Here is a 26,894-nt window from a genome sequence, read left to right as displayed (position 1 = left end):
GCCCTTAAAACTAGAGCCACGTTGATACACGTACATTGCTAATGATGCTCACGATGGGCAAACCCCATAACTGGTCTGGCTCGAACGGTTTAACCGGGCTGATTTGAATGGTTTATTTTTTGTAAGTCATTCTAACTTTCGGATCTATGCATGGTTGATGGTACTTATATATATAGTGATCTTTTATAATTAATCTGATACCTATTTCTTGAATATGCAAATGCATCTCCTTCATTTCTTCAATTTTGTATTATAAATGAATATCATAGAATTCAAGTGAAAGAAATTTTGGTGCCTGACACAAAAGTGTTGATCTTTGAAAATGCAATAAAAGATTTGAAGAATTCAAACTAGATTCTCAATGTGATGCGTTCAAAATCTGTTCAACCCTCAAATTTCTTGAAATTTGACTGCAAAATAGAGTTAGATGTGGGCCGATTGCATAGTCGGGCAGCTACCTCCAAAGGCTAAATTAGACAGTGGAACACCACAGAGCTCTGGTTAATGTCAAAGCTTAAATTGAAAATGATAATGGAGAGAAATGATTCAGATACATCTTTTGGGGGTTAGACATTTGTTTATATAGGATTTATCTTCTTTCCTTAACTGTTGGATTCATTCATGCCTCTTCTTGTTGGTTGTTCAATTCTAAGGTTTTACCCTTTCGATGGTAAGGAGAGTTACCTTATTTAACACGATCGCCTATCTCATATTAATGATAGTTACATTTTACAACACGATCATATCCCCCGAATCTTACAGGATCACACTCATCTTCATAACCGTAGATCTAGTTCCTTCTCTCCTACATAACTGATTTGTTCGAATTCTAGACCGGTCTCGACCATGATCAATTCATCCCGACCCGAGTCCACGACCTAACCGTGTTTAAACCCGGTTTGATGTTATTTGTCCTCATCACTATGGTTAGACGTTTGTGCTCTTCTCATATTTTTCATCGTACAATAAATATGAAACCCATTTTTAAGTACCAATAAAATGAATAAAAAATGAGATTTCTAGCTAATATGTGATAGAAAAGTGTGAAGAAAACATAAACCTCTATCATAACCGATTGAGAATCCAAACTCCGAAGAACCAGTGATTTGGTTGAAATGTTGTTCATCTCCTTCCATTATTTACAAATCCAAGTGCAGCCAATTGGTCAAGTCGATTCAAATTTTGAACCAGCCGACTCACCCGATTTAAAATTTAATGGACCAGACAACCGACATGAACCGTCCTGAATCTGATTAGCCCAAAATTAGGCTTTAAGACTGTAGGCCCCACCATGTGATCATGCGAGAATCACCAGATGGCCTCACACTTATTGTTTATTATTTTTTTCTTCTCCTCCATGAGCATATAAACAAACAAATCCCCTACTGAGTGGTCTTGGACTATTTCAATCTTTGACTTAGTGATCCAAAACTGAAATATTTTAATTGAGGTTTGTCGGATGTTGGACTTTAATGGGCCACAGCTCATTCCCAGATTCCAATTGGGCTCCACTGGGCTTCAGGTGGGCCCAAGGTTATTTTCTTAGGACAAAGAGTAGAAGAATTCGAGTGTGGATCATCTTCCTTCACAGAGAGGACTCTGTGTTTTCCCGACAACATTACAATCACAAATTATGTGAAGGTCACAAGTAAAAAATAATAAAATATTTTTAAAAAATAAACTTTATCACACTAACCTTATGAGTTCCCTGTAATTCGTGGTCAACAGCCGTCAGAGGAGACGATCAAGACTCGAAGAATTCAGTGGAATCATTGTCGATTTAATGGGTCACCATCCATTTGTCTATAGACATAGTTGGGCTCCACTGAACCTTGGAAGGGAATAAATTATAAATTGTCGGATCCACTACTTTGTTTAATCCCATTTAACCCAAGTATGGCCCACTTAATCCTTCTATTAATCTAATGGTTTGATTACCTTAAGCATAGTTATGTTCATGCCCTAGCCTAGGAGACTCACTCAATAAACAGGCAAAGATTGTCTAGGGGCCATCATTTGTCCCCTTGAACACCCTTTTGAAATGCAGCTCCGCTTTGGGTATAGATCCTCTACCCTATAAAGAGGAAATTTAACCACACATTCCTAGAGTTCAAAGGTGAGTGCTTGATATAATAGAACTCCACTTGGTAGTATCAAAGGTTAAAATAAGAAAATAAAAAGCAAGTGAAAAGAAAAACCAACGTTGCACCACCCCTCATGTCCACATTATTGTTCTTATTTAATGAGCCTAAATCCTCTCACATAAAAAGCAACTCATATGGTTGAATTCTTGAGGTGTGTAACATCAAAGCAAAATTCATTTTTTTTTTTTTGGATAAATTAGCTATAAAGGGGTTTATTCTACCCAAAAAAGAAAGCTATAATGGTGTTTAATGGTATTAATTTGTAATTTAACTCATTTACATAAAAAAAAATGGGCATTTTGCTTTAAGATTGGACATCTGTCAGAAATTTATAAATAAATAAGAGCCCGGGGCTATGACTGAGGGTGGAAAGACTTCTTGGGTGGATTGAAAGAATTCAGTCAGGAAGCCCGCACATAAGTTCATTTCACGAACATGGTGGTTAAAGGTTCATTCATGAAATTCAGCTGTTAACTCTAGGATTTCGAACACAATATGCATCAAATACCAAGGCACTCTAAACACTCATCAAATGGTTTGAATCGTATTTTTGAATCCAAAATTTTCCTCTTCGTGTGGTTAGAAATTGGATCCCTTTTTAACTTACCATCCTAGGGTCTTTCCCATTTGAGGTACAAGCCACAAACATGGGAAATTCCAAAGTGGTAGGTAATCTTGTTAATAATAGATGTTCTAAGGAAGTATGAGATTTTAGGTCCATTCTCCTATATTAGGGCCACTTACACGTTTAATACAATTTCTACTTCCAATGAAAGTGGAGTAGTTCTCATTTAACCACGATAAATGACTGAATTCATGTCATTTGACCAATATCGACAAACAAAAATAGTTAAGCCAAGGAGCTGTGTGCCCAAGGTTAACAAAGGAGAAAAGAAAAATCACCATGCTGCGTGGTTGAGCTATCCACGCATGCTCTAGTAAAATTTTGTAACAAATGCACCCACTAGAAAGATGAGGTCTAGTTTTTCTTTGATCAAAAAAAAAGGGATAATTACTGTTGCCCCCCTGTACTTTGATTTTATTACTAATAAAATCCTGTTCTTTACAAAATTACTGTTGCCCCCTTCCTTATAACGGTGTTAAGTAACCGTTAAGTTTGAATATGTAATGTCCACTTTGTCCTTCATTAAGATTAAGAAATCAAAAGACGAAACGACCCCATTTATAAATGTCAATTTTACCCTAACTTCATTTATTTTGAATTAAAAAAATATTGGTTTTCTACCTTCACTAAACTTATTTATTTTGAATTAAAGAAATTGGCAAAATTCAAATTCGATTTGGTTTCCCACCTTCTTCTCTAGCATACGTAGGGAAGGAAATCACAAATTTTTTTTTTTTTTTGGGACTGGTGCTTTTTTAATATTGGAAACGAAACGTAACACCTCCCCATGGGAGTTTAGACTTTTAACCGCTTTACTAACCCACCATTGACGAAACCACAAAATCTTGCCAGAGAAGGAATTAACAAAATAGGTGATATTCAGTTTTCAAATTTGAGTTGAATTCTATCTTCCCTCCTCTTCGGTTTCTATTTTAATTTTATTCAATTATTATTTCTTTATTTTGGTGATTTTTTTTAAAGTAAAACAGATTATGATTATTTTTTTCTCTACAATTAATTAAGGGTATTACTGTAACTTGACAAAAGGGTAAATAAGTAAAGAGATAAGTAAAAGGGTATTTTGGGATTTTTAAAAAATATGGAGATGCCACATCATCAATAAACTAACGGAACTTAACAGTAGGGGGGCATTAGTAATTATAGACAAAATTAAAGGTTGGATTAATAATTTTGCAAAATACAGGGATACATTAGTAATAAAATCAAAGTATAGGGGGGCAATAGTAATTATCCCAAAAAAAAACAAAAAACAAAAAAAAAGAAAGATGAGGTCGATATACATAGTGGTTTCGTGGTTGCACACTTGCACTTGTCTTGACTACAGCCTCATGGTAACTTTTATAATTTAAAGTTATCACCATGAGAGTTAAAACCATAGTCTCTTCACTAAGAGGTATTAATCGTTTGTCGACTCAATAAAGTGATTTTCAATGAAAGATCATTTTCTTTGAGTTTTGATCCTTGATTTTCAATTTTAGGCAATAATAATATATAAGATATTCGATGAAATTTCAAACTATTCAACAACAACAATAATAAGCCTTGTTCCAACTAAATAGAGTCGGCTACATGGATTCTTGCTCTCCAATTAGTTCTGTTCGAGGTCATGGTAGATACAAAACCTAAACTATACATATCATTTCACACCACTTATTCTAAAGTTATCTTAGATCTACCCTTAACTCTTGTAGTTCCTTCAATATGGATTTTACCAAAAAAAAATATATGATTATATCACTTCTCCGTATAGGGCATTTATAGGTCTCCGTTGAACGTGGTTGTGCCACCTCAAACGACTTTCTCGAAATTACTTTCTCGAAACTTATCACTTATGGGAGCAAAAATTCAAAAATGCATTTTAATGAAACATGCATCTAAGTAGCGTTCAGTTTCTAAGAATGCATTCTAGAAAATCCAAACAGTACTCATTCTAATTCATTTCTCACCACGGGCATGGAGAACACCGAATCATCCCCCTGAACTGCCTTACAGGTGGAACACTCGTTCACTGTAATTCTTCCGCCGCCGTTGTGTTCTCAAGCTCGAATTAATGGCGTCAACTAATAAAAATACAAAAACTGAAGATGGCGACGAAGATTACATGGGCGATCTCTCTCTGTTCCTCCCTCCCGAAAACAACGAGGCTTCAAAAACCTCCCAGAAAAAGGTAATCAATTCATGGTTTCTCTCGTCCTTCTAATGTTTAATTAACCAAAACCCTAACTTCTTTCCTCTACACAGAGCTTCTCTAAAACCCATGTCGATGAACCATCAAAGAAGAAACTTAAAACCTTCAACTGGCGAGAACAACGGAAACTCGATCGAGAGCGGAAGCAGAGGGAAGAAGATGACCAAACCCTAGCGAAACTGGATTATGCGATTCCTCAATCCAACATCGGGTTCAAGATGTTGAAGCAGATGGGTTACAATCCTGGTTCAGCGCTGGGCAAAGACGGTTCCGGTCTGGCCCAGCCGGTTGGGCTCGAGATTCGGCGGTCACGGGCTGGGATTGGGAGGGAAGACCCACACAAGGAGAAGCAGAGAAGAGAAGAGGCAATGACGAAGATGAGGAGCAAGAACGAAGAAGCTTTAATGGCTGAGTTTGGTTCTCGGCAAAAGTCTCAGTGGAGAAGTCGCAAGATTGCTGGTGATTTCATCAAGGCTAAAGCAGCACTAGCCCAGTTGGAGAACAAGGAGGTTATCGAATCTGACAAGGAAGAAGACGAAGATAGTGATGGAGCTGAAGAGGAGGAAGAAGAAGAAGTGATAACCGAAGAGGTTTGTTTCTTGTCATGGATTGAATTTCTTTCCTTAATCTTTGCCTTGCATTCTAAATTTCTTTTGCATCAACATGGGTTCTTCTGTCTACAATTCAAGATAATCAAACACCCATTTGTAGAGTTGAATTTGCCTCTCACCATGTTGGTCATTGCCTCTGAAAATTGAGCCAGAAGCAGCTCCTGCTACATGGGTTCTTTCTCTCTTTCCTTTTGCACTCAAAACATGTTGAAATCATGGATGCAGGATTTGCTAGAGATATTGACGAAGCTCAGAGATGAACATCGATACTGCCTCTACTGTGGATGTCAAGTAAGATGAACACCCATACTCCCTACCTTCAGGATTAATTTCAAAGCATGGAAAATTCTGATTGTTGTTTACATTCACATTACTCTTATTTCAGTATGAATCAGTAGAAGCACTGGAGTCCAACTGTCCAGGAACTAATGAGGATGACCATTGAGCCCTGCTCATGCCATAGAACGCAGCAAAGAAACAAGTGGGTTCCGAGAATTTCTATGCTGAGAATTGAATCCAAGACCTCCAGGGACCAGCTACCAACACAGTACTGACAGATGGAACCACATCAGAAGTACATGGCAAGAATTGTAAAATTGTCAAAAGTGTTTTGGGGTGTTGTATTTGCCATTAGAAGAGAGTTTAGGTTTCATCTGTACTAGCTTCAACACAACTCACACCCTGTGATTGTATACCATTAACTCAGAATCGGAATACAGTGGGAAGAGAAAAGAGTACCCATTTGACTCGTCTTTATTAAGACAATTTTGTAGTATTCATTTAAGATTGTCTTGTTTCCTGTTCAAGCTGGTAACGTATGAACATACGCGGAATTTTTCCTGGCCACATCTGACTGCAAATCATCAACATCTAAGTACGTTCTACTGAATAAATTTGCCAGATCTACTCCTAAGATCAGCTTTTGACAGAGAATCACCAGAAAATGCAGAAATACCACACCACATAATTGAGACGTGTAACAATTAAGTTCATACAGATACCACTCCATAGCATATCTTAAGTGATTTTAGTGTTTCAACCATCATCGACAATGTTACTATTTCTGTCGAGTGTCGACATTACAAACACTTGAGGATAGCAACCATTGTTCACCAGGCTCAAACTCAGGATATAGCAGACTAAATTTAAGTCACTGGTAGCACAAAATGGATTATTTATCAAACCAAGATGCAAACCTTCAGTACGGACAGAAGTAATCCAAGTAACATGGAACAGTCACTGCTCCATACCCAGTCTCTAGAGAGACCAGTGCATCTGGCTGTTGGAGGAGCCACATCCCCTGGCACTTCCTAGTCCAATGTCTTGATGGCTTCTCTGATGAGCCAACTCAAGGTCATCTGAGAACTGAATGCCAACACATTGCGAGACTTGTCCAACACCCAGATCGTGTGGCATTTGTTGTGGACAACTAAAACCGACTGCATTGCCCTTGAAACTCCATGTGTTTCTTGCAATGTCACTTGATGAAGCACCATGTGGTGCTACTGAATGAACTACTGAAGCTCCATCTGCATCTTTTAAGGTGTCTGCTGAAAGACTAGATACTTGATTTCTGGAGCCCCATGGCTGATTTGACAGAAGAGAGAGAGCACAGCTGGAGTCAGAGACTCCAGCAAAACATTCATCCGAAGGAATATTAGCATTGGAGAAGGCTGTTCCACCTGTTGAACCTTGCATGTACATGGGGGGTACATGAGACAAGACGTTAGCAGGTCGCCTTTCTGGGCTTCCATGCCATGATTGTGGAAACAACTTCCCCGTAGCCGTTGGTTGGTAGCTCGGCCGATGGCTGTCACTTGCAGTTGACCACGCTTCCCTTGAAGGCAGCCTCGAGTGCATTGAGAAATCCATGAGAAAGCCTCCAACTCTCCTGCTGGCTGCAGTCAATTGATAATCAAAATATTAACCTGGTTATCCAACTGAGATAAAATCTTACTGGGAAAAAATGCAGTGTTAGTGTTCCTCTCCAAAAGCAATTATGCCGATCTCGTCTAACCCTGGAAAGATGATGACAGCTGCCCAAAGCGCGAACCAAATAAAGAGCCAGCTGATGGCTTTCTACGACGCTCATTATGCCCTGCCAAACGCCTACGACAACTCCGCTTCCCTTGGTCAAATTCAGGAAGCTGATGAAACCTGTAAATTGAATAACACAGAACATGTTTATCCAAAGTAGTCATCCAAGACTGGATAATCAAGTACTCCAAAACATGGAAAAAGAAATATGGTTTTTTGATGACAGTAAATCAGGGAGAAAACAATCAAGAACTTTTAGTTGATAAGCTAATAAACGAAAGCTGTTACGAGGTATGTAAGCATCCTTTATCTCAAAGGGTCCAAGTCATCAACAAGGCAATGTTAAAGCATTAAACAAAGGAAAACCAGACAACCTTCAACGACAACATATTGAGCTATCAAATTAAAATTAATCATAGGAGAAAATTTGCTGATCCCCACCATGAATTTGTCCTTTTACACAGCGCTGTTTGAAGGCCTAGGGCCTGGTTATCACAAACCTTCGAAGATACTTAGTAATGCACAAGTGCACATGCTAGTATCTTCTTCCAAATTTCACAGAGAACTAACGAGGATTCTTTTTTTTAGGTGAATACAAATGAGAATTCCTGCTTGGTTCTAATATGCCCCTTCGAGATTTCTTAAGAGATATTATATAGTCTTGATGCATTACTTAGTCTACTATTCTATCATTTAGTCCAGTAATCTATCATTTCTTTTTTCATTTTTATATAGCAAATGGTGCATAGTGATCCTACATCGGGAGAGCGGGAAGTGTTTAAATAATCGTGTTAAGATTTACCTGAGATATGGATACAGCTGAAGTTCGATTGGAGATCTGGATCTTCTGTAGTTTCTATTTTGATCTGCAGTTTCTATTTTTATGAATTCTTGCTTTCTATTTTTATGCAAACAGAATATTGGACTGAATAGTCTTCAATATTAATTCTTATTTTATTGGACAGAATATTCTGTCCTGGTCTATCATAATTGCAGATTGCTGCTTGTAAATAAAGTGGCCCGCAATTCTGGACATCTATCCAGAATCGCATGGAGATATTCTCTGCTAGTATGAGATATTTTATGCTTGCACATTCTTCTTCTTCTTCTTCCTTTTCTTCGGGTTTTTTGCTTCCTTCTTTGTTCTAGCTTCTGGTTTGTTTCTTAGTATGGTTTCTAACATGGTATCAGAGCTCTAATAATCAAACTAGAGTTCTTCAAATCAACGTCTTCTGAGAGAGATTTCTTTTCTTGTCTTGGTGTGCAGCCACCTATTGCAGCAACTAATATGTTTTAGATCAGTTTTTCATGTAATCTGATCTTCCTATATCTACTACTGCTTGTACTGAAGACCCCAGAGCTTGGATCGACTTCAGTTATCTACCCTAACCTATCAATCAATTCTGTACTCAGAAGAAAATTGTTTGCTATATGCTCTCCAAGTTCAGGCTGCTGTTCATGCTTTTATTATCTCAGTTATTGTGATTTCTACTACAGTACTAGTGCCAATAGCATTAGGTGAGTTTTCATTAAAGATCCACTTCAGTTTTTCATGTCGGACATAAATAGTGATTCCACCACGAGTACTGCCGAGTCTGAGGGACCTTTAGGAGATAATGTGAAAATCGCGCATTTTGCCTCAGAATGCCTTCAAAAGACTAAATCCCATAAGAAAATGAAAAGTTCTGTGAAGAAAATAGTTATGAGACTATGAGAGTCTTTGAGAAAGAAGTAAATGACAAAACTAATATTAATTATGCTTTAAGCACAGGTTCAAAGCCCGATATATCTAACTCTGAAACTGAGTTTGTGTTTATCCTCAACAGGCTAAACTCAAATGAATCATCCTCCACTCCTGTAGAACCCCAACAAGAAGTTACGACAAATGAATCTGAAAAAATAACTCTCCAACTTAGTAAGAAAAGATTTGACATTATGTACAGATCACATCCATTAAATTAACAAGTAGTTCCAACTACTTATTATGGTCCCAAGCTGTTAGTGTCTATATTCTTGAACATCTTAGGCCTTTCTCATGCAGGTAACTCAACCTTACTTCTACATCCACCACTTGGATCATCAATTCAGGGGCTTCTGTTCATATGACTAGTAAGTCATCCATGTTTAGTTCTTTCTCTAAATCGACTATAAATAGTTTTGTTATCATTGCTAATGGAACTACCACACCTATCTTAGGTTTTAGAAGTGTTTCTCCCACACCTTCCCTTACATTAACATCAGTTTTGTATGTTGTTCACTTTTCTTAACTTATTATCTGTAAGCTAGTTGACTAAAGCCTTAAATTGTTCTGTAACATTTACCCCTACCTCTTGCGTTTATCAGAATTTTCACATGAGGAAGACAATCTGTGGAGGGTGTGAGCAGAATGGACTTTACTATCTAGACCGTGCTGCTCCAAATGTTTCTCTCTGATAATGGCATATTTGTGTCCTAATGGCATTGTCATTTAGGTCATCTTTTTTCAGCTAAGTTGCAGCTTTTATTTCTGTCTTTAAATTCCTTATCTAAATTAAAATGTGAGGCATGTGAGTTAGGGAAGCATCATCGTGCCACCTCTCCTCGCTCTGTCCTTGTAGTTAGTCCTTATTTTCCTTAGTTCACTATAAGAAATACGTTCACATTCTTTCTACCGGAAAACATGGACAATCCCATCTCCATTGTCCTTCCCTCGGATCATAACGCGCTCTAATACCAATTGATAGGAACTCATGAATCAAACACGAAAACTAATAAGATTTAACTACTAGACTAACAAAGAAAAAAACAAAATAAAAGATACAATGGTTTTGGTGATGTCAGTCACTCCCTACACCAAATGATGCCCTCAGCCAAGGGCTGCCCAAACGTCACATGAAACATCCAATAAGCTTTCCTCACACCTTCCCCCTATTTATAACCCAACTTGTTCTCTATACTCTATGTGGCATCCTCCCAAGATCCTAAAAAACTTTGGGGTTTTCTTATTCCACCACTTCTATCAATATTGCTGCCTTGGCTATGCCTTCGTGAACTCCTCTAGTGCCATCTCCATACTTGATTTCTTCAAGCACAGCACCTTAAATTTCAAGGGCTTCTAAGGAAGTGTCCTCCATCACCTTCTTTGCCTCCATGGTGTTAGCCTGGATTGGTTTGATCTTATCTACCTTGACACCTACAGAAGATTCTTCAAGGGAATGATGAGGGTTGCATGAAGTAGGGACTAGGTCGGACAACTTTCCTGGTGTCTCTTCAAATTTTTGGGGCAAGAATTCTCCATCTTCCAACTCAAACGCTCAGTGAACTTCCAGTAGGTGGGGTACTTCTTCAGGCACATCTCCAACTGGATTTGTGGCTTTGAACTTGACCCTATAATCTATTATACCACCTTCTTTGGCTGATGTTATTACTATGACCTCATCTCCTGTTGTAACACATTCTTCAATTGTTATGACCTTGTTGTCAAGGGCTTGAATCAATATTTGGTCCTTCTCTACTTAAGCTTTGTCTGTATCAATCTCCTTCAGCACCGACTCTAGAAGAAGCTTCTGGATTGGTAAAAAGGGTTCACCCTGTAGCTGTAGAGTCTTAGCCTTAGTGCTTGTGGAGGTGCCTTGGGTGCCCTCTTGACTAGGTCGTTCAAATTCCCTTGGTGGAGTTAATCTCTAGTTGCTTTCTCTACCGGGTCCTTCAGATTCTGGAACTACCAAGTGTTGCGTTTTGGTACTGGGATCCTTCTGAGTTGCTCTGAGGGCCTGCTCCTCCCTGATTTCTCTTGTGACTGAGTCCTAAAATTCTTTGAGAAATTCTTGGACTTGTGCTGGTGGTTCCACTTCAAGTTGAGAAGTCTATGACTGAGTAGCTAGTGCCAACAGCACACTAGGTTCCTCCTTGGGATCATCTAGACTCTTAGGGAGGGTCACCAAAGGTTGTGCTTGGGGGTTGGGTTCACCCTAGATTGAACTATCGACCTTTCTTTGCCTAGCCTCCTCTTGGAGATTCATGGGGAGGAACACAATTTTCTTCCCATTATGGTCAAACTTACAAATAGTCTCCCTCCCATAAATAGTTAAATCATTATCAAATAACTAGGGTCTATCCAAAATTAAACCAGTCACTTTATGGGAACCATATTACACCAAATCTATTCAGAATAGGAATGGAGACTAATGGTACAAGATATCTGAATTTTCCTCAGCATATTCATTGTTGAGAAGACCTACTCAACAAGGATCGGCATGTTCTTCCACTGGGAGCTTGGCCTTCTGGATACAGAGCTTAGATACTACATTAGAACTACACCCACTGTCCACTATGACTTTGGCTAAAGATCCTCCTACTCTAACTTTGGTGTGGCAATTCCTCCTCCAGTCTTCATCTTCATTTCAGTGACAAGAATCTTCAAGAGAATGTTCATCGATGGGCCATACTCTAAGTGACCTTCAATATTGGGATGTTAGATATTTCATCCATGGCTCTGGCTATTGTTGATTCATCTAGCTTTGACTACCAATCGGACCTTTCTACGTCTGGTTCTTGCTGGTTCATCTGGATTATCATTTAGGATCTTTCTTTAACAAATCGGTTATCCCTAAGGTAAGGATTTTATCTATGGGATGGTTTTTGGTAACAAATGGTGATTTTAGGATAATAAGGATTCTTAGGAAGGTTAGATCTATATGAAAAGTTGTGTCTTGTATAGGGAAGGGTTTAGGTTTTAACAATCAACCAGATGGGATAGACTAGGAAACTTTAGGGTTTCAAGGCTACCAACAATACCCTAAGATGGGATGGGAATGGCTAACGTCTTTAGTATGTAGCTAGGGGAAGGTAAGGGTTAATATTTTGGGCAAGGGGACAGGTAGGGATCTTACGGTTAGGTATGGGATGGGTTCTTGGGATTTTCAAGAATCTTGATTCTTGATCTTGCCTTCTTTCTTTCTTCCTTCTTCCTTTCTTTCTTCTTTCTTTTCCTTTCTTTTCCTATTCTTTCTTTTCTTTTCCATTCTTTTCCTTTCTTTCCCTATTATTTCTTTCTTTTCTCTTCCCTTTCTATCTTTTCTTGTTTCCTTTCTTCTCTAATGCTTCTGCAAGATCAAAAACAGGTAAGATGAGGGGGGAAGGAGAAGGGGAGCTGGGGAGGGTTGCCACAGGGTTTGGGACGGGTGGGGGAGGTTTCTTGGGATGCTGCAGGGTAGGTGAGGAACTGTAATGGTTTGCATTAGAAGGGGGAGAAGTGGGGGAGTCCTTGCATGGGCTAGGGAAGAAGAGAGAGAGGCCGCACGAGAGCGCAGGGGGCTGGGATGTACTTACTAGTTTAGGGATGCTGCAGTTTGCTCTTGAGTTGAAGAAGGTGATCACCAAGATGAAGAACAATGCTGGAATTTCGGAAAAATAACTCAAAACTTCTCAGCCAGGTCATGTGGTAGCTTGACTAGCGTCTGACAACTCCAAGCCTTAAACTTCAATCTTCAACTGAATTCTTTACAAGGAGGTGGGGGGCGATAAATAGCTTTACATTGAAGAAGTTGGAGTCAAATCTTGAAAACCTCATTGGGCTCAACTACTTGTAACCACAGAAAAAAAACTCTTCAAAAACACTTTATTGCCAATTAAGTGACAACTAAGTCCACAAGAAATAACAAAATAAAATAAGAATATCTAGAAAGAATCTTGCAAATAGATTCCAAAGATTCCAACTAAGACTGTCACATAGACTAGGACTCTTGATTATCTTGACTATGACAAAATCAATTAAAGAAAATAAAATATTCTGGACGCCTCATAAGGCAAAGAATCTAATTGGACTTAGGAAACCCAAGGGGGCATGAAAATGACCAAAATACCCTTTAGGGCAGCCAACCCTGGTTGCCACATGGACAGGGGGCTGATTTGGGCCCAATTTTCATGCCTCCTTGTCCTTGAGCTTGCTGACCCTAGTTACATAAGGCTTCCTCCTCTAGGAATTAAACATCACATGTATTTGCCTCATCCCAAAAGCAAAGGTGGCAGACATTCTGGATCAGCTCAGATCTATAAGCCTATGTAATATGGATTATAAAATTTAAGCAATGAGTCCGCCCATTAGACTTGAAAAATAAAAAATTGACCTTATCATTGCCCCAAAGTAATGGTGTTATTGCGGTGCAGCATATCTGAGAACATGCTATTGCACATGAGCTCTTCCATCAGATTAAATGTAAGAAGATTGGTCGGGTACACAATGCAGCACTCATGTTGGACATGGAGAATGCATGTGACAGGACTCAATGGGATTTCCATTCTGCAGCTCTTTTGAGCAGTGGCGGAGCCACGTTGGGACCGGAAGGGGCCATGCCCCCCCCCCCCGGATTTTTTGAAATTGTAAATATCCTTGTTTTTTTCCTTATCTCTCTATCTTTAAATGTGATATACCACTATTTGGCCCCCCTCCAAAAATTAAAAATAAAAATTTAAGATAAAGATGATGGGTACAAATGTCATTCATAATCTTTATCTAATGGTTATAATTAAATCCCTAGTTTTAAGGAATAAAAGGTTAAATTCTAATTAAAAACTAACTCATGATCCATGAATTTTTCCTTATATATTCTCTCCTATTTTCATTTCTATTTATTCTCTCATGAATCTCCTCTTTTATTCCTATTTTTTCTCTTTTTTTTTTCTCACACATCTCACAAAATATTGAAGTAGTTAGCAAATTTTGAAATTTTCCTAAATCTTCTCCACATCAGGTATTCACTCTCTTTCTCAAATTATTCCTTTCTCTCTCTCTCTCACTCACGAATTTTCTATTAATTTACTTAATTTTTAATGTAAACTCCACATTAAAATATAATAATATATTATGATATGGGACCTACAGTGGGTCCCACATTGGCCCACATACATTCGCCCCCCCCCCCAATGTTCAATCCTGGCTCCGCCCCTGCTTTTGAGATTTGATTCTCTGAGATATGAACTAGGCTATCTCACAATACCTTAGCACCTTCTTCTAGTAAAGGCTCCTTCTTCCCTTAAGAGGCATCCACCAAGGTGATCCACTCTCTCTGAGCGCATTCATTACATGTACTAGGTTTCTCACATCTTTGATTTTAACAGTGACTTCCTAAAACAATTTTCAGGTGCACAAGTATCTCGCAGGTGACCACTCCCTCTTTCAGACAACTGTTTGATCTTCCTACAACCAAATCACAGTTCCTTTCAATGGCTGAAGAGTATCCTTGGCATTTGTTATGCAACATCTAGCTTGGCTGTGCATCTCCATAAGTCTTCTGTCGCACTCAACCAAACACTCCAGCCCAGCCATGCAGGATCTATGTTATGACTCTTGAGGTGCCAACTTTTGTCACCGCAGGTAAAAATACCTGGGTTTGTCTTCCAAGAGTGGCCATAACAAGAAGGCTGCCTTCCAGAGATCAAGGATAGAAACCTAAACAAGATAGCGGGGTAGAAAGAAAAAATGATTTCTCCACCTGGTAGATTAGTCCTTGTAAAGGCTGTAGCAATGGCAGCCCTATTTACACCATGGACCGTTACAAGGTCCCAGGTAACTCCCAGATGACCTCAACAGGGCAAGAAGCAGATCTCTTTGGGGACAGCAATGGGGAGGAAATTCACTGGTCGTTTTGGGATTAACTAAGGATGGGAATGGTTTAGAGATCATGCTTTACTTTACCACGTTGCCTAAGCCAGGGTGGCAGCTCCCACATAAGCCAAATTCCATTGTGTTAGACTTCTTGGTAGCATCTATTTCCCAGATGGATACCTTCAACCAGCTTCACTAGGGAACCAGCCCTCTCAGGGATTAAGGAGTATTATGAAAGGCAAGGTATTACTTCTTAGTGATTTCCTTTTGATTGTGGGGAATGGAAGAAATATTAGTACTTGGGACAATTCCTAGATAAAGTGTATACTCCCCTATACCCCCCACAATGTAAAATGCTTGGGTGTCCAACCTCCTCACTAGCGATGCTAAGTGGAACATTAGTAAGGTAAACAACTTTCTTATCCTCAAAAGCGGAACTCAGCCTAAAGGTCCCTCCTAGTACTAAACAATCTGAGGATCAACTTTGTAGGAGTCCTCAACTAAAGGGTCATTTCTCCATTAAGTCAGCTTACAGACAAAGTACCTCTTTAGTCCCTGAACTGTCTTCCTTTACAAGAGTGGGTGTGACTCCAAAGGTTGTGTCTATGTGATTCCACAGGTTGAAAGAAAGATTCTTTAGAACTCATGGATTCCCCAAAAACGACCAATGTCTATTTGGAAAGGTTGCATAAATGCTATGAGAGCACAGTCCAACCACCAAAGATGTCATATGATTGTTCAAAGTCATGCCAAGGTGCAAGGGGAACCATTGATGATGCTCTTCTTCATTGTCCATATGACCAACATGCAATGGTTAGCCCCTTGTGTTTGAAATCATCAGCAAACCTTGGGTAGCCCATTACTGTTTACGTGCTTAAATGGGGGCATAGCCCAAGTTTGACTGAGAGGGAACATAAGTGTCACCGCTGCTGCTGCTGCAGCGATTTTTTGGGAGATCTGGAAGTGTAACAATTCATGACACTATATGAATATTTACAAAATGAGTGTGGCTGACACGGCACTCAGAAGTTCAGTGACTCCCTATGGATATTGTTAAAGCTATGTGAAAGTGATGCAGAATTAAAGACATATTTAAGAAACAAAAAGCCCATCGGATTAGGCCCATCAAAGGCCTAAAGCTATCACCTGAGTCAACCCATAGCTTTCATGGGCTAGGACTGTTTTAGTAGGTAAAAGTTAGCCCACATATGTTGAACTTCATAGTTTAGACCTAAGCCCAAGTCTAGTTTTTGAAAAGTTAATAGAAGGGGCTATGGTTTGAAATTAAAGAACTCATTGTCAAAGAGTTAGATAGTAGTTAAGTTATTAATAGGTAGGTGATGTTAGCTAGAGGTTGGATGTTACCATTAATGTTTATGTCTCTTTAGAATGTTATATAAAGAGACTTGTGTAGGAGGTGAAGACAACTCATGAATTAAAATCAAATTGCTTTGTTAGCATTCCTTCTCTATGGAGAATTCTTGTGTTTGATCAAAGTAGGTTGGTGTTCGATCCAAATGATCCACCATGCTGTGTGAAACCCGGGTGTTACATTGTTCTCAATTCCCTCGTATTGTCCTTTCAATTTCTTCATCATAGTTTTGCCCCTGTTTTGAAGATCGATTCAGCACGCATTGTCATGCTATTATCCTTATAATAACACTCTAGTTTCAGCCCTCTTTCACATCTCAATTCTATTTCATCTTAAGTCTATCAAATCTGAAATTGATTCCCTGGGAAAGGTCCTATTTGGCTACCGTTTTGATTAAGCAAATACAGTAGTACATTATTTGGTATCAGAGCCATGACAGGGAGTGAAAATTTTGGACCATCCAGTCCAATTAATCCTATGGCGGCAATGATGGAGATGGTTCAACAACTGAGCAACCAAATCACCGCGAACCAGAAGCAAATGGACGAGAGGTTCTCAAAATTGAAGGCCAGAGTTGCTGCCTCTACCATGTTCCTCACCCTCCACTTGGTGAAGAATTCCATCCAGCTCATTCTGTAGCCAATTTTCCTGCTCGGAGAAATATGGGTAGAGGACCCCAAAGGATTCCAGTTGTGCAACCAACTTTTGAGGAGCACCTACGAAGTTATTTCGCTGGAGAACAACCTACATTCAATAAGCATGTTGGTGACTCTCACAGGGTTAAGCTTGAACTCAAAGAATACTCGAATAAGCATGATCCTCAAGTCATTTTTTATTGGTTGGCAGCATTGGATGACTATTTTGATTGGTATGAACTATCAGAGGTACGAATGATGAAGTTAGCACGTAACAAGCTAGTTGGAGTTGCACGTGAATGATGGAGAACTCGCGAATATGAATTGGAAAATTGTGGTAGAGCTCCTACTACATAGGAGGAAATGAAGGAAGAACTGAGAGAAAAATATTTGTCATCTACTTTTTGATTGCAACTACAAGACAAGTTAAATTCTCTTCGTCAAAGGAACTTGTCAGTTGCAAAATATATGAAACAATTTGACTCTCTTTCTTCTCATACAGGAATTTGAGAGAGATCCAAATCTTGTCAAGTTTCAGATTGGGTTTACGGCCTAAAATCAATAGGTTCAATGGCGTTGTGGATGTAGAGAACGTGCGGGATTGTTTTGAAAAGGCCCTACGTGCGGAAGAATTATTGGAATCCAACAACAAAAGGTTTAGATACCAAGCCGGGGAGGCTAGGCGAAAATTTCCAGCACCAAAACCTACAACAACCACCCCTACTCAACCCACATTTCCTACCCAACAAGAAAAGGGCAAGGCTCCTATGACTAGTGGCAGCCAAGCACAATGTTTTCACTATCAAGAGGTTGGACATTATGCTAAATATTGCCCACAACGTCAAAAGATTAATGTTGTTGCTAAGATAGAATAGTCAACAAAGGAAGAAGATCTTGATCTATTCCCATACCCGCTCGATGATGGCAACTATGACGGAACTGCATATGATGAGGATGATGCTAATAGAGGTGATTCTTATGGCATTCATATAGTAAGCCGCATCTTGGTGGCTTAAACCAAAGGAGAGGACTGGCAGCGCAATTTTATATTCTACAGCCGTATGAAGTCCGGAGATAATACTGCTTTGGTGATAGTTGACAGTGGGAGCTACGTCAACGTTATTTTAGACACCTTTGCGAAGAAAGCAAACTTGAAGGTGGAGAAGCACCCTCAACCATATCGGGTATCCTTGTTGAATGGGAATACTCTGGAGGTAAATCAACGGTGTTTCATACCACTGAAGCTCCATCGATATGAGGAAGAGGTATGGTGTGATGTAATCCCTATGCGTCATACTGATGTTCTGTTTGGTCGACCATGGATGTATGATAATGATGTTATGGTCGGCGGGAAGAAAAACCAGTGTGTATTCAAGTCCAAAGGACTTCACACTGTCCTCCACCCAGTCAAATGTCCCAGCTGAAATGCGTCAGCGGAGGTCCTTGAGGACTAACCAAAAGGGGACTAATGAAGCACAAAAGTTGTTGTCCATACTGCAAAAGAAGCTGTTAGTTGTTCCTCACAAGGAGTTCATTCACACTAGCCATGATACAGGACTGGTATTGGCTCTTGTTACAAGGGAAGTCATGCCTCCACCTAAGGTGACAGTCCCTCCACCCATCAAAGAGTTACTTTCTGATTTTTCTGATGTGGTTCCTGATGAGTTGCCTAATGAGCTACCTCCTATGCGCGATATTCAACATGCCATTGATTTGGTACCGGGTTTGGTGTTACCAAACCTACCGGCTTATCGCCTTAGCCCAACAGAGCACAATGAACTCAAAAGACAGGTGAATGAGTTGCTACATAAAGGATTCATTCAGGAGAGCTTAAGTCCATGTGTTGTACCAGCATTACTGACTCCAAAGAAGGATGGCTCATGGTGCATGTGTGTGGACAGTAGAGCAATCAACAAGATTACAGTCAAGTATAAGTTTCCTATACAGCGGCTTGATGACATGTTAGAAATGCTATCCAGGGCTAAGATCTTTTCCAAATTGGATCTTAGAAGTGGCTATCATCAGATTCGTATTAGACTTGGAGACGAGTGGAAGACTGCCTTCAAGACCAAGGATGGACTATTCGAATGGAAAGTCATGCCTTTTAATCTGACAAATGCACCTAGTAAATTCATGAGGGTGATGATACAAGAACTCCGTCCTTTTATTGGTCAATTTTTTGTCGTATACTTTGATGATATAATGATCTACAACAAGCATCCAGACGATCACATCGATCATCTACGGCAAGTCTTGAGAGTACTTCACCATGAGAAGCTATACATTAATCTCAAGAAATGCTCCTTTATGCTGCCAAAGGTTGTGTTCCTTGGTTTTATTGTCTCATCACAAGGGCTTGAAGCTGATCCAAAGAAGATAAAAAGTATAACAGATTGGGCTACACCAAAGACAATCACCGAGGTTCGTAGTTTTCATGGACTTGCATCGTTTTACAGGAGATTCATTCGGAACTTTAGTGCAGTCATGGCACCTATTACCGAGTGTTTGAAGCAAAGCAAAGGTGAGTTCAAGTGGACAGCAGCGGCAACCAAAGCCTTTCATCTTATCAAGCAAAAGATGACAGAGGCTCCAATACTTCGCCTGCCAGATTTCTACAAGATATTTGAGGTAGCAACTGATGCCTCACATATTGGTCTAGGAGGTGTATTAATACAAGGAGGGCACCCTATCGCTTTCTATAGCGAGAAACTTAACGATGCTAAGCGACGTTATTCAACATATGATCTAGTTGTATGTTGTTGTCCAGGTGTTACGCCATTGAAGACATTATCTCATCGGCAAAAAGTTCATTCTCTATACCGATCAAGAGGCCCTCAAGTATTTACATTCACAGAAGTCAATTAGCAACAAGCACGCTAAATGGGTTGCTTATCTACAAGAGTTTGTGTTCACAATGAAGTACAAAGCAGGAAAGGAGAATACAGTGGCTGATGCATTGAGCCGAAAAATACTTACTCTTAGCACATTCTCAACACATGCAGTTAGCATTGATCAGATACGTGATGAGTACGCATTTGACGAAGATTTTAGCATGCCATACAAGGAGTTACAACAAGGATCATAAATACTCACTTCACGATGAGTATTTGTTTTTGGGAACTCGGTTATGCATTTCAAATTCCTCCCTACGACATCACATCATACGGGAGCTGCATGGAGGAGGTTTGGGAGGTCACTTCGGCAGGGATAAGACTATCATACAAGTTACCAATCGAGATTATTGGCCTCATATTGCAAAGGATGTTGATAATGTAATCAAGAGATGCAGAGTTTGTCAGCTAGCCAAGGGAACCAAGCAAAATACAGGTCTGTACTCACCATTACCAGTTCCTCATGCACCTTGGATTTATATTAGTATGGATTTCGTACTTGGGCTACCCTCAAAAAGAGCGATCTGACTCCATCATGGTTGTGGTTGATCGTTTTTCAAAGATGGCTCAATTTATACCATATTGCAAGACCTTTGATGCATCTCACATTGCAAAGATATTCTTTAAGGAGGTTGTACGACTACATGGGTTACCAAGTAGCATTGTCTCAAATCATGATGTCAAGTTCACGAGCTGCTTTTGGAAGACATCGTGGCTGAAAACTAAAACAAAATTACAGTTTTCAACCGCATTCCATCCACAAACTGACGAGCAAACAAAGGTGGTGAATCAAAGCTTGGGAAACTTAATGAGGTGTTTGGTTCATGCCTATGAGAAGACATGGCCATCCATACTCGACATAGCTGAGTTTGCTTACAACAGTTCAGTTAATCGTACGACAGGTTGTACTCTTTTTGAGATTCTACTCGGAGTTCAACCCTGACGGCCGATAGACCTCATTCCACTACCACCACAAGCACGCGAGAAGGCTAACGAGTTTCTGCGTCATATCACAGAGGTATATGTTGACGTTCGCCGAAGAATAGCTCTCAACAATGATGACTACAAGGCTACAATAGATCGTCATCGACGATATGTGGAGTTTCAACTGAGAGACATGGTGATAGTTCGTATCAACCCAGAAAGGTTCCAACATGGGGTCAACAACAAACTCCATCCAAAGAAGATGGGTCCACACAAGGTGCAGAACCACATTAGACCAAATGCTTATGTACTCGAGCTACCAAAAGAAATGAACATAAGCAACGTCTTCAACGTGGCTGACTTACATCTTTATGTAGGACACCACTTTGATGTTGGAGACACTGAACATATGTTGAGGTTGCCCCAACTCAAGCCACCAATCACTGACATCATTGAGGAGGTTTTGGATGACTCTTACAAAACCACTCGTTGTGGCACTAGATACCATGCTTTCCTCGTCAAATGGAAGAATCGTCCACGACATGATAGTACTTAGGCCCATCAAAGGCCTAAAGCTATCACCTGAATCAGCCCATGGCTTTCATGGGCTAAACTGTTTTAGTGGGTTGAAATTAGCCCACATATGTTGAACTTCATAGTCTAGACCTAAGTCCAAGTCTAGTTTTTGAAAAGTCAATAAAAGGGGATGTGGTTTGAAAATAAAAGAACTCATTGACAAAGAAGTTTTCATTTGTCAAAGAGTTAGGTAGTAATTGAGTTATTAATAGATAGGTGGTGTTAGCTAGTGGTTGGATGTTACTATTAATGTTTATGTCTCTTTAGAATGCTATATAAAGAGACTTATGTAAAAGGTGAAGACAACTTCTGAATTGAAATCAAATTGCTTTGTTAGCATTCCTTCTCTATGGAGAATCCTTGTGTTTGATCAAGGTAGGATGGTGTTCGATCCAATCGATTCACCTTGCAATGTGAAGCCCGGGTGTTACATTGTTGTTCTCAATTCCCTCATATTGTCCTTTCAATTTCTTCATCATAGTCCAAAAGTTGTGGCTGCGACGCTTCATGCAAAGAACTGCGGAAACTTAGGGCACATTTGGTAACGGGCTAGAGAACTATTTTCAGCGTTCTATCGTTCTCAGAACATAGAAAAACGACCAAAATGCGTTTGGCAAATTGGGTCGTTCTATCATTCTCAGGAAATGAACCGGTTCAATTTTCATGCTTGAAAAGGCTTTTTGCAAAACAACTTTGACATACTTCGTCATTTTCAAGATTAAAAAGCAACTCTTGGAAACAAAAAGGGATTACACACAACTTAAATTTCCTTCACACATGATTCAACCCCTTCCCACTTTCATAAAAAAATTAAAATTAAAATTAAAGACTTTAAACAAGGGATAATTACCAATGTCCCCCACAAACTATAGCTTAATTACTACCTTATCACCCATAGTTTTGAGATTACTAATTTAGCCTAAGACTTAACTTGAAATTACTAATGCCTGCTACTGTTAAGCTCTTTTAGTCAGCTGGTGGCGTGGCATATTTGCATTTTCCAAAAACAGCAAAATAATCCTAAGGTTTGTCACTATTTATTCACTCATCAAGATTCAACTCTTTGAAATCAAAAATGAGAAAAACATAAAGGCAAAATCGGCATTTCATATGGTTTTTCTAAACGAGGGTAACTTTGCCTTTCGGCTCTTTAATTCTAACTAATAATAATGAAGGGCAAAATGGAAACTACACATATAACTTTAATAGCCTCTTAACGCCATTAGAAGTGAGAGGGCACTAGTAATTTCATAAAGAGCAGGGTTCTATTAATAATTAAGCTTATTATACAAGGGGGCAACAATAATTATCTCTTTTTTTCTTTTTGTATTTTAAATATTAAAGTACGATTTAGTATATTAGACTCCGCACAACCAAAAAAAAAAAAGGGCCTATTTTATATATGTATAATGGCAGCTTTCATCATAAAATCATTCTTAAGAACAAAAATTACCAAACATTAATTTGTTCCACAACCATTCTCAAAAGTTCTGAGCACAAGTTTTACCAAACAGCCAAAATTGTGACCACCATTCATTAATGAAAACACCAGAAAATGATTCTAGAGAAGAACGTCATTTTCAGGAAAGATTATTACCAAACGCATACTTAGGACCAACTCCAGTTTACCCTGTAGAGACCAAGAGAAAACAGGACTTGAGCCTGGTACCACTACTATCCAGAATAGTGTTTGGGAGATAACCAAGTAATGCAATTGGTAAAAATGAGAAATTAGGGAATGTACACCTGGCTAAATAGACTTATAATGGAAGCATTAGTTGAGTAGAAAAAATACGATGCCAGAATTGGACAGTTTAAACAGAATTAAGTTTGAAAATGGATGAAGAAAAACTTTTACGCTCAACACATATAATTCCCTTTGATCAACCAACAGTACATAATTGGAAATTGCTGTGGTTGAATAAATCTTTGCAAATCAAGAAGACAAAAGTGTGCAATTGCTCAAACTCAGAAAATCATAAATTGATGCGAAAAATTTAAACTGTTTGGCTCCTAAGTATTAAGTCAAAAAAATCATAAGGTAATTCTACCAGGCCGTATATATGCCTCTTGGGGGATCCAACCCAAAATCTAAAGCTACTTGGCAAAGATTGCCCAATGTCATAAGAACAGATATCCAAGATCCCGAATAATCAATGGTGGGATTAAATCTCTATGCTTCACAACACCTCAACACTCAAACCTTGTTAGATTATATCAAGGAGCAAAAGGATAAGAAGGGGATGGAGGGAACCCCATTACATATACACAGGAAGTTTCATTATCCTACATGAAGCTTATCTGATCTACATCAACTTCTTCTTTCTTCATCTTCCCTCTTTTTTTCATTTCCTTGATTAACACACCTCATGTGTGGCTCCTAACACACCTGGCTATACGCATGAGCCGACAACTTAGGGAGGACGACAAACAAACCTAGTTTTATACCATACTGAATAAAGTGAGATAACCCACGAAATATCACCTTGTGGTCCACCCTAAAGGCTTAAGCTAAGGATTTTACATGAAACGGATCCTCTTAAACTTGTTGTTACAAATCATCAAAGCTGTGTGCCCTTACCAATAAAAATATTTATTTGTTTGAGAAGTTTGTGATATTATGGTTTCTTTTAGGTGGGAACAAATCGTTACTTTTTTTGGTGAATATCCAAATTATTACTTTGCTTCCCTAATTCTATCACTTTAGCTGAATTTTGTCTTCCTACAATTTTTGCACACAGTGGGCGCAATGAGAGAGCCAGGATTACTTCTCTTGAAATTTATTTAATTTCCCCCTGACCTCTCCTTCATTTCTGGACCGAAAATACAAGTGGCTTGAGATTTGTCTGTCCTCTTCGCAAAGCAATCAATCGCAGTATAAAGGAGGTAAAGCAAACATAGAGGGCAGCAAGTCACACAGTATAAGTCAGAAATGGGACTTTCGGTTCATACTCAAGCATGGTAAATTACAGTCACTAATAGAATGTCATTCATTACTTTATCCAAAGACAGAAAGAGAGACAGAATTGCCTTTATATCTCCTCATTCAGATCCGAGTTAGAGACTCTAGATACAGAAAAAAATTTCCATCAAAAACATAATAAGTAAATATAAGAAATCAGTCTGCAGAACTGGCCACAGGATTCAAAACTCTAGTGTTCAGTCATTCATGACCAGATTCAAAAGCAACCCACTACACATCCGCAGTTACCTAAACGTATATGTTTTAGCTGTGGTAAACTTAACTGTGGACTGGCTTTTATGGTTAGGTGAAGTCATTACTCATTAGGGATGATCAGGACCCACAGTGCAATTTTCTTTTTCAGAGTCTCTAAAAACTTTAAAAAAAAGCACCTAAGGGATTTTAGTCATTACTTTGTTTTCGGGAACTCTTTTTTTTCCTTCTTTCGACCTACAGAAAGAGAAAATCCCAAAATTCCGCTTACACAAAAAGTAGCAGAAGAGAGCGAAGAAAAGAAAATTTGAGTTGCAAAAAACAGCACTACACATCCAAAATACATCAAACCAAATTCATAAATACATCCAAATGCAAGATAACTTATATCTGTGCCCAATAATTCTCAAAAGTTCAGACTTCAGGATTCACAAAACAAAATAAGTTACAGAAAAGGTGAGTTCACGACCACAAGAAACAGTTCTGTCAGAAACCCAAGAAACAACAGCACGTAGCGAAAGACTAAGCCGAAGCAAATCCAAGAAAACACTAAAACTATCAGAAAACGAATCATCGAGCGATAACAGAACTATTTCACAAATCAGAAACACAAAACAAGAAGTCTAAACCTCCAACCATGGCAGAAATAATGAAACACTCAACACAAAACCTTAAAAATACTAAGCTTCAGAATAAGACTTGACTAACTGAATCACAATATCTAAAACGGGTAATACACAAAGGAGAGAGAAAGAGAAAGAGAAAGAGAAAGAGAAAGAGAAAGAGAGAAAAAACCTAACTGACCTGCTACACTGCTGACAGAACCTCTGCTCCAAGCCTGCAACAATGACCTTAGGAGACTTGGAGTGCATCCCACAAACCTTGTGCCTGGAATAGTAAACTTTCGCATCGCTCAGATCCACCATACACCCCTCAACCTGACATTTCGGAGGCTGCCCACCTTGCAGAACTCCTCTACCCTTCCTCGGTGGCGCCGGCGGCGGTGGAAGTGGACCTGCCAACGACTCCCCAGAAACAGGAACCGTAACCGACGACGACCCGGAAACCGATTTTGAAGGAATTCCAATACCCACATCTTCAAAGTAGATTTTTTGGCCAAATTTCAAACCATTGACAGAATCAGACGACCCAGAAGCTGCAGCCGCAGCCACGGAATCCGATGTTAACTCCATGCGGCGCGTTCTCTATTCTATTTTTCTATCCATGGCGCAAAAGTGAGTGAATGATAAAGAAGAATAGACCATGAATGGAATGTGAGTGAGGTTTTGTAGGTAAAGCAATAAAAGATTCAAAAGGACTAATGGGAAAAAGGAGGCCGTCAGAGGTGTTGATGGATACAGCTCTCCGGCCTCTATGCTGCTGCTGGAGTTGCTGTTCGGGAAGCAAAAAGCCAACACCCGCCATTTGGGCCATGACAGCTTGGGTTATAGTACTCTGAGGAGACACTTTCCAAAACAATTTAGTAGAGAGAGAGAGAGACAGAGGGGGAGAGAGAGAGAGAGAAACAGAGGCACTCTTGTACGTGAGTGCGTGTCTTTAGAGCGAGAAGAGAGAGAGCGAGAGAGAGAGAGGCACTCTTGGTATTCTTGGAGTTGGGTTCAAGAACCGTAAGCTTTTTGAAATCTTCTTTTTTCTGGTCATTAAAGTTGGCTTTCGTAAAAACACAGAATCGACCATTTCTCGAGGCAGCTTTAACTAGTCACATACTTACATACAGTACTGATACGTATATGTTGGGAAACAGAGATGCACAGAGAAATAGTGTTTCGGTGAAAATGGAACAAGACAAAAGTTTTCTGTCACACTCTTGGCTTTCCAAATTCAGATTCTCTCTTTTGATACCAAAACAGGTGGGTGATCTTACTTTCAAATGAGACCGAGGCTTCTTGACTTCTTCTACAGTTCTACTCTTGTGGGATCAGATACGTTCCTACCAAAAAAGAAAAAAAAGATCAGAGAGGTCATCTTCTATAATGCATTCTAACTCTAATTATTATTGCAGTGGGATTTGAATACTACATTTTGGATTTGAGGAACTAATGCTAAAAAAAATTAGTAGACTAGTTTCAACTCCTTCTAATCCAAAATG

The 26,894-nt window shown here is 39.2% G+C and overlaps 2 protein-coding genes across 3 annotated transcripts; one reads left to right on the top strand and one right to left on the bottom strand.

Annotated features, from left to right (window-relative positions):
• The first annotated feature begins 4,636 nt into the window (after positions 1–4,636).
• Positions 4,637–6,459, top strand: LOC149001464 (D111/G-patch domain-containing protein). Of its 2 annotated transcripts, XM_089136667.1 has the most exons (4): positions 4,642–4,957; positions 5,032–5,568; positions 5,815–5,880; positions 5,975–6,459. In XM_089136667.1, the coding sequence occupies exons 1-4, from the start codon at positions 4,841–4,843 to the stop codon at positions 6,032–6,034; spliced, it is 780 nt and encodes a 259-aa protein (XP_088992793.1). In that variant the 5' UTR covers positions 4,642–4,840; the 3' UTR covers positions 6,035–6,459. The 2 variants fall into 2 exon arrangements, with proteins under 2 accessions (XP_088992791.1, XP_088992793.1); XM_089136665.1 differs by lacking the exons at positions 5,815–5,880; positions 5,975–6,459 and having other exon boundaries at positions 4,637–4,957; positions 5,032–5,783.
• A 52-nt stretch (positions 6,460–6,511) lies between these two features.
• Positions 6,512–26,376, bottom strand: LOC149001463 (squamosa promoter-binding-like protein 14). The gene is made up of 3 exons (XM_089136664.1): positions 25,589–26,376; positions 7,607–7,746; positions 6,512–7,487 (listed from the first exon to the last, which is right to left on the bottom strand). Exons 1-3 carry the CDS (start codon positions 25,975–25,977, stop codon positions 6,847–6,849), a joined length of 1,170 nt encoding a protein of 389 aa, XP_088992790.1. The 5' UTR covers positions 25,978–26,376; the 3' UTR covers positions 6,512–6,846.
• Between the last annotated feature and the right edge of the window lie 518 nt (positions 26,377–26,894).

This window comes from Hakea prostrata, chromosome 10, assembly GCF_041222555.1.
Source record: "Hakea prostrata isolate BN-2017 chromosome 10, UWA_Hpros_2, whole genome shotgun sequence".
NCBI lineage: Eukaryota > Viridiplantae > Streptophyta > Magnoliopsida > Proteales > Proteaceae > Hakea > Hakea prostrata.
Note: the sequence above shows the minus strand (reverse complement) of the source record. Positions and strands in the feature narration are given on the sequence as shown.

Bases quoted from the DNA above. Each gene is read 5' to 3' on its own strand.
- LOC149001464 (XM_089136665.1), top strand. From the start codon at position 4,841: ATGGCGTCAACTAATAAAAATACAAAAACTGAAGATGGCGACGAAGAT. The intron at 4,958-5,031 runs GTAATCAATTCA...TCCTCTACACAG, and splicing joins CAAAAACCTCCCAGAAAAAG to AGCTTCTCTAAAACCCATGT.
- LOC149001463 (XM_089136664.1), bottom strand. From the start codon at position 25,977: ATGGAGTTAACATCGGATTCCGTGGCTGCGGCTGCAGCTTCTGGGTCG. The intron at 7,747-25,588 runs GTCAGTTAGGTT...TTCAATTTACAG, and splicing joins TTCTGTCAGCAGTGTAGCAG to GTTTCATCAGCTTCCTGAAT. The intron at 7,488-7,606 runs GTTAGACGAGAT...AATTGACTGCAG, and splicing joins GCTGTCATCATCTTTCCAGG to CCAGCAGGAGAGTTGGAGGC.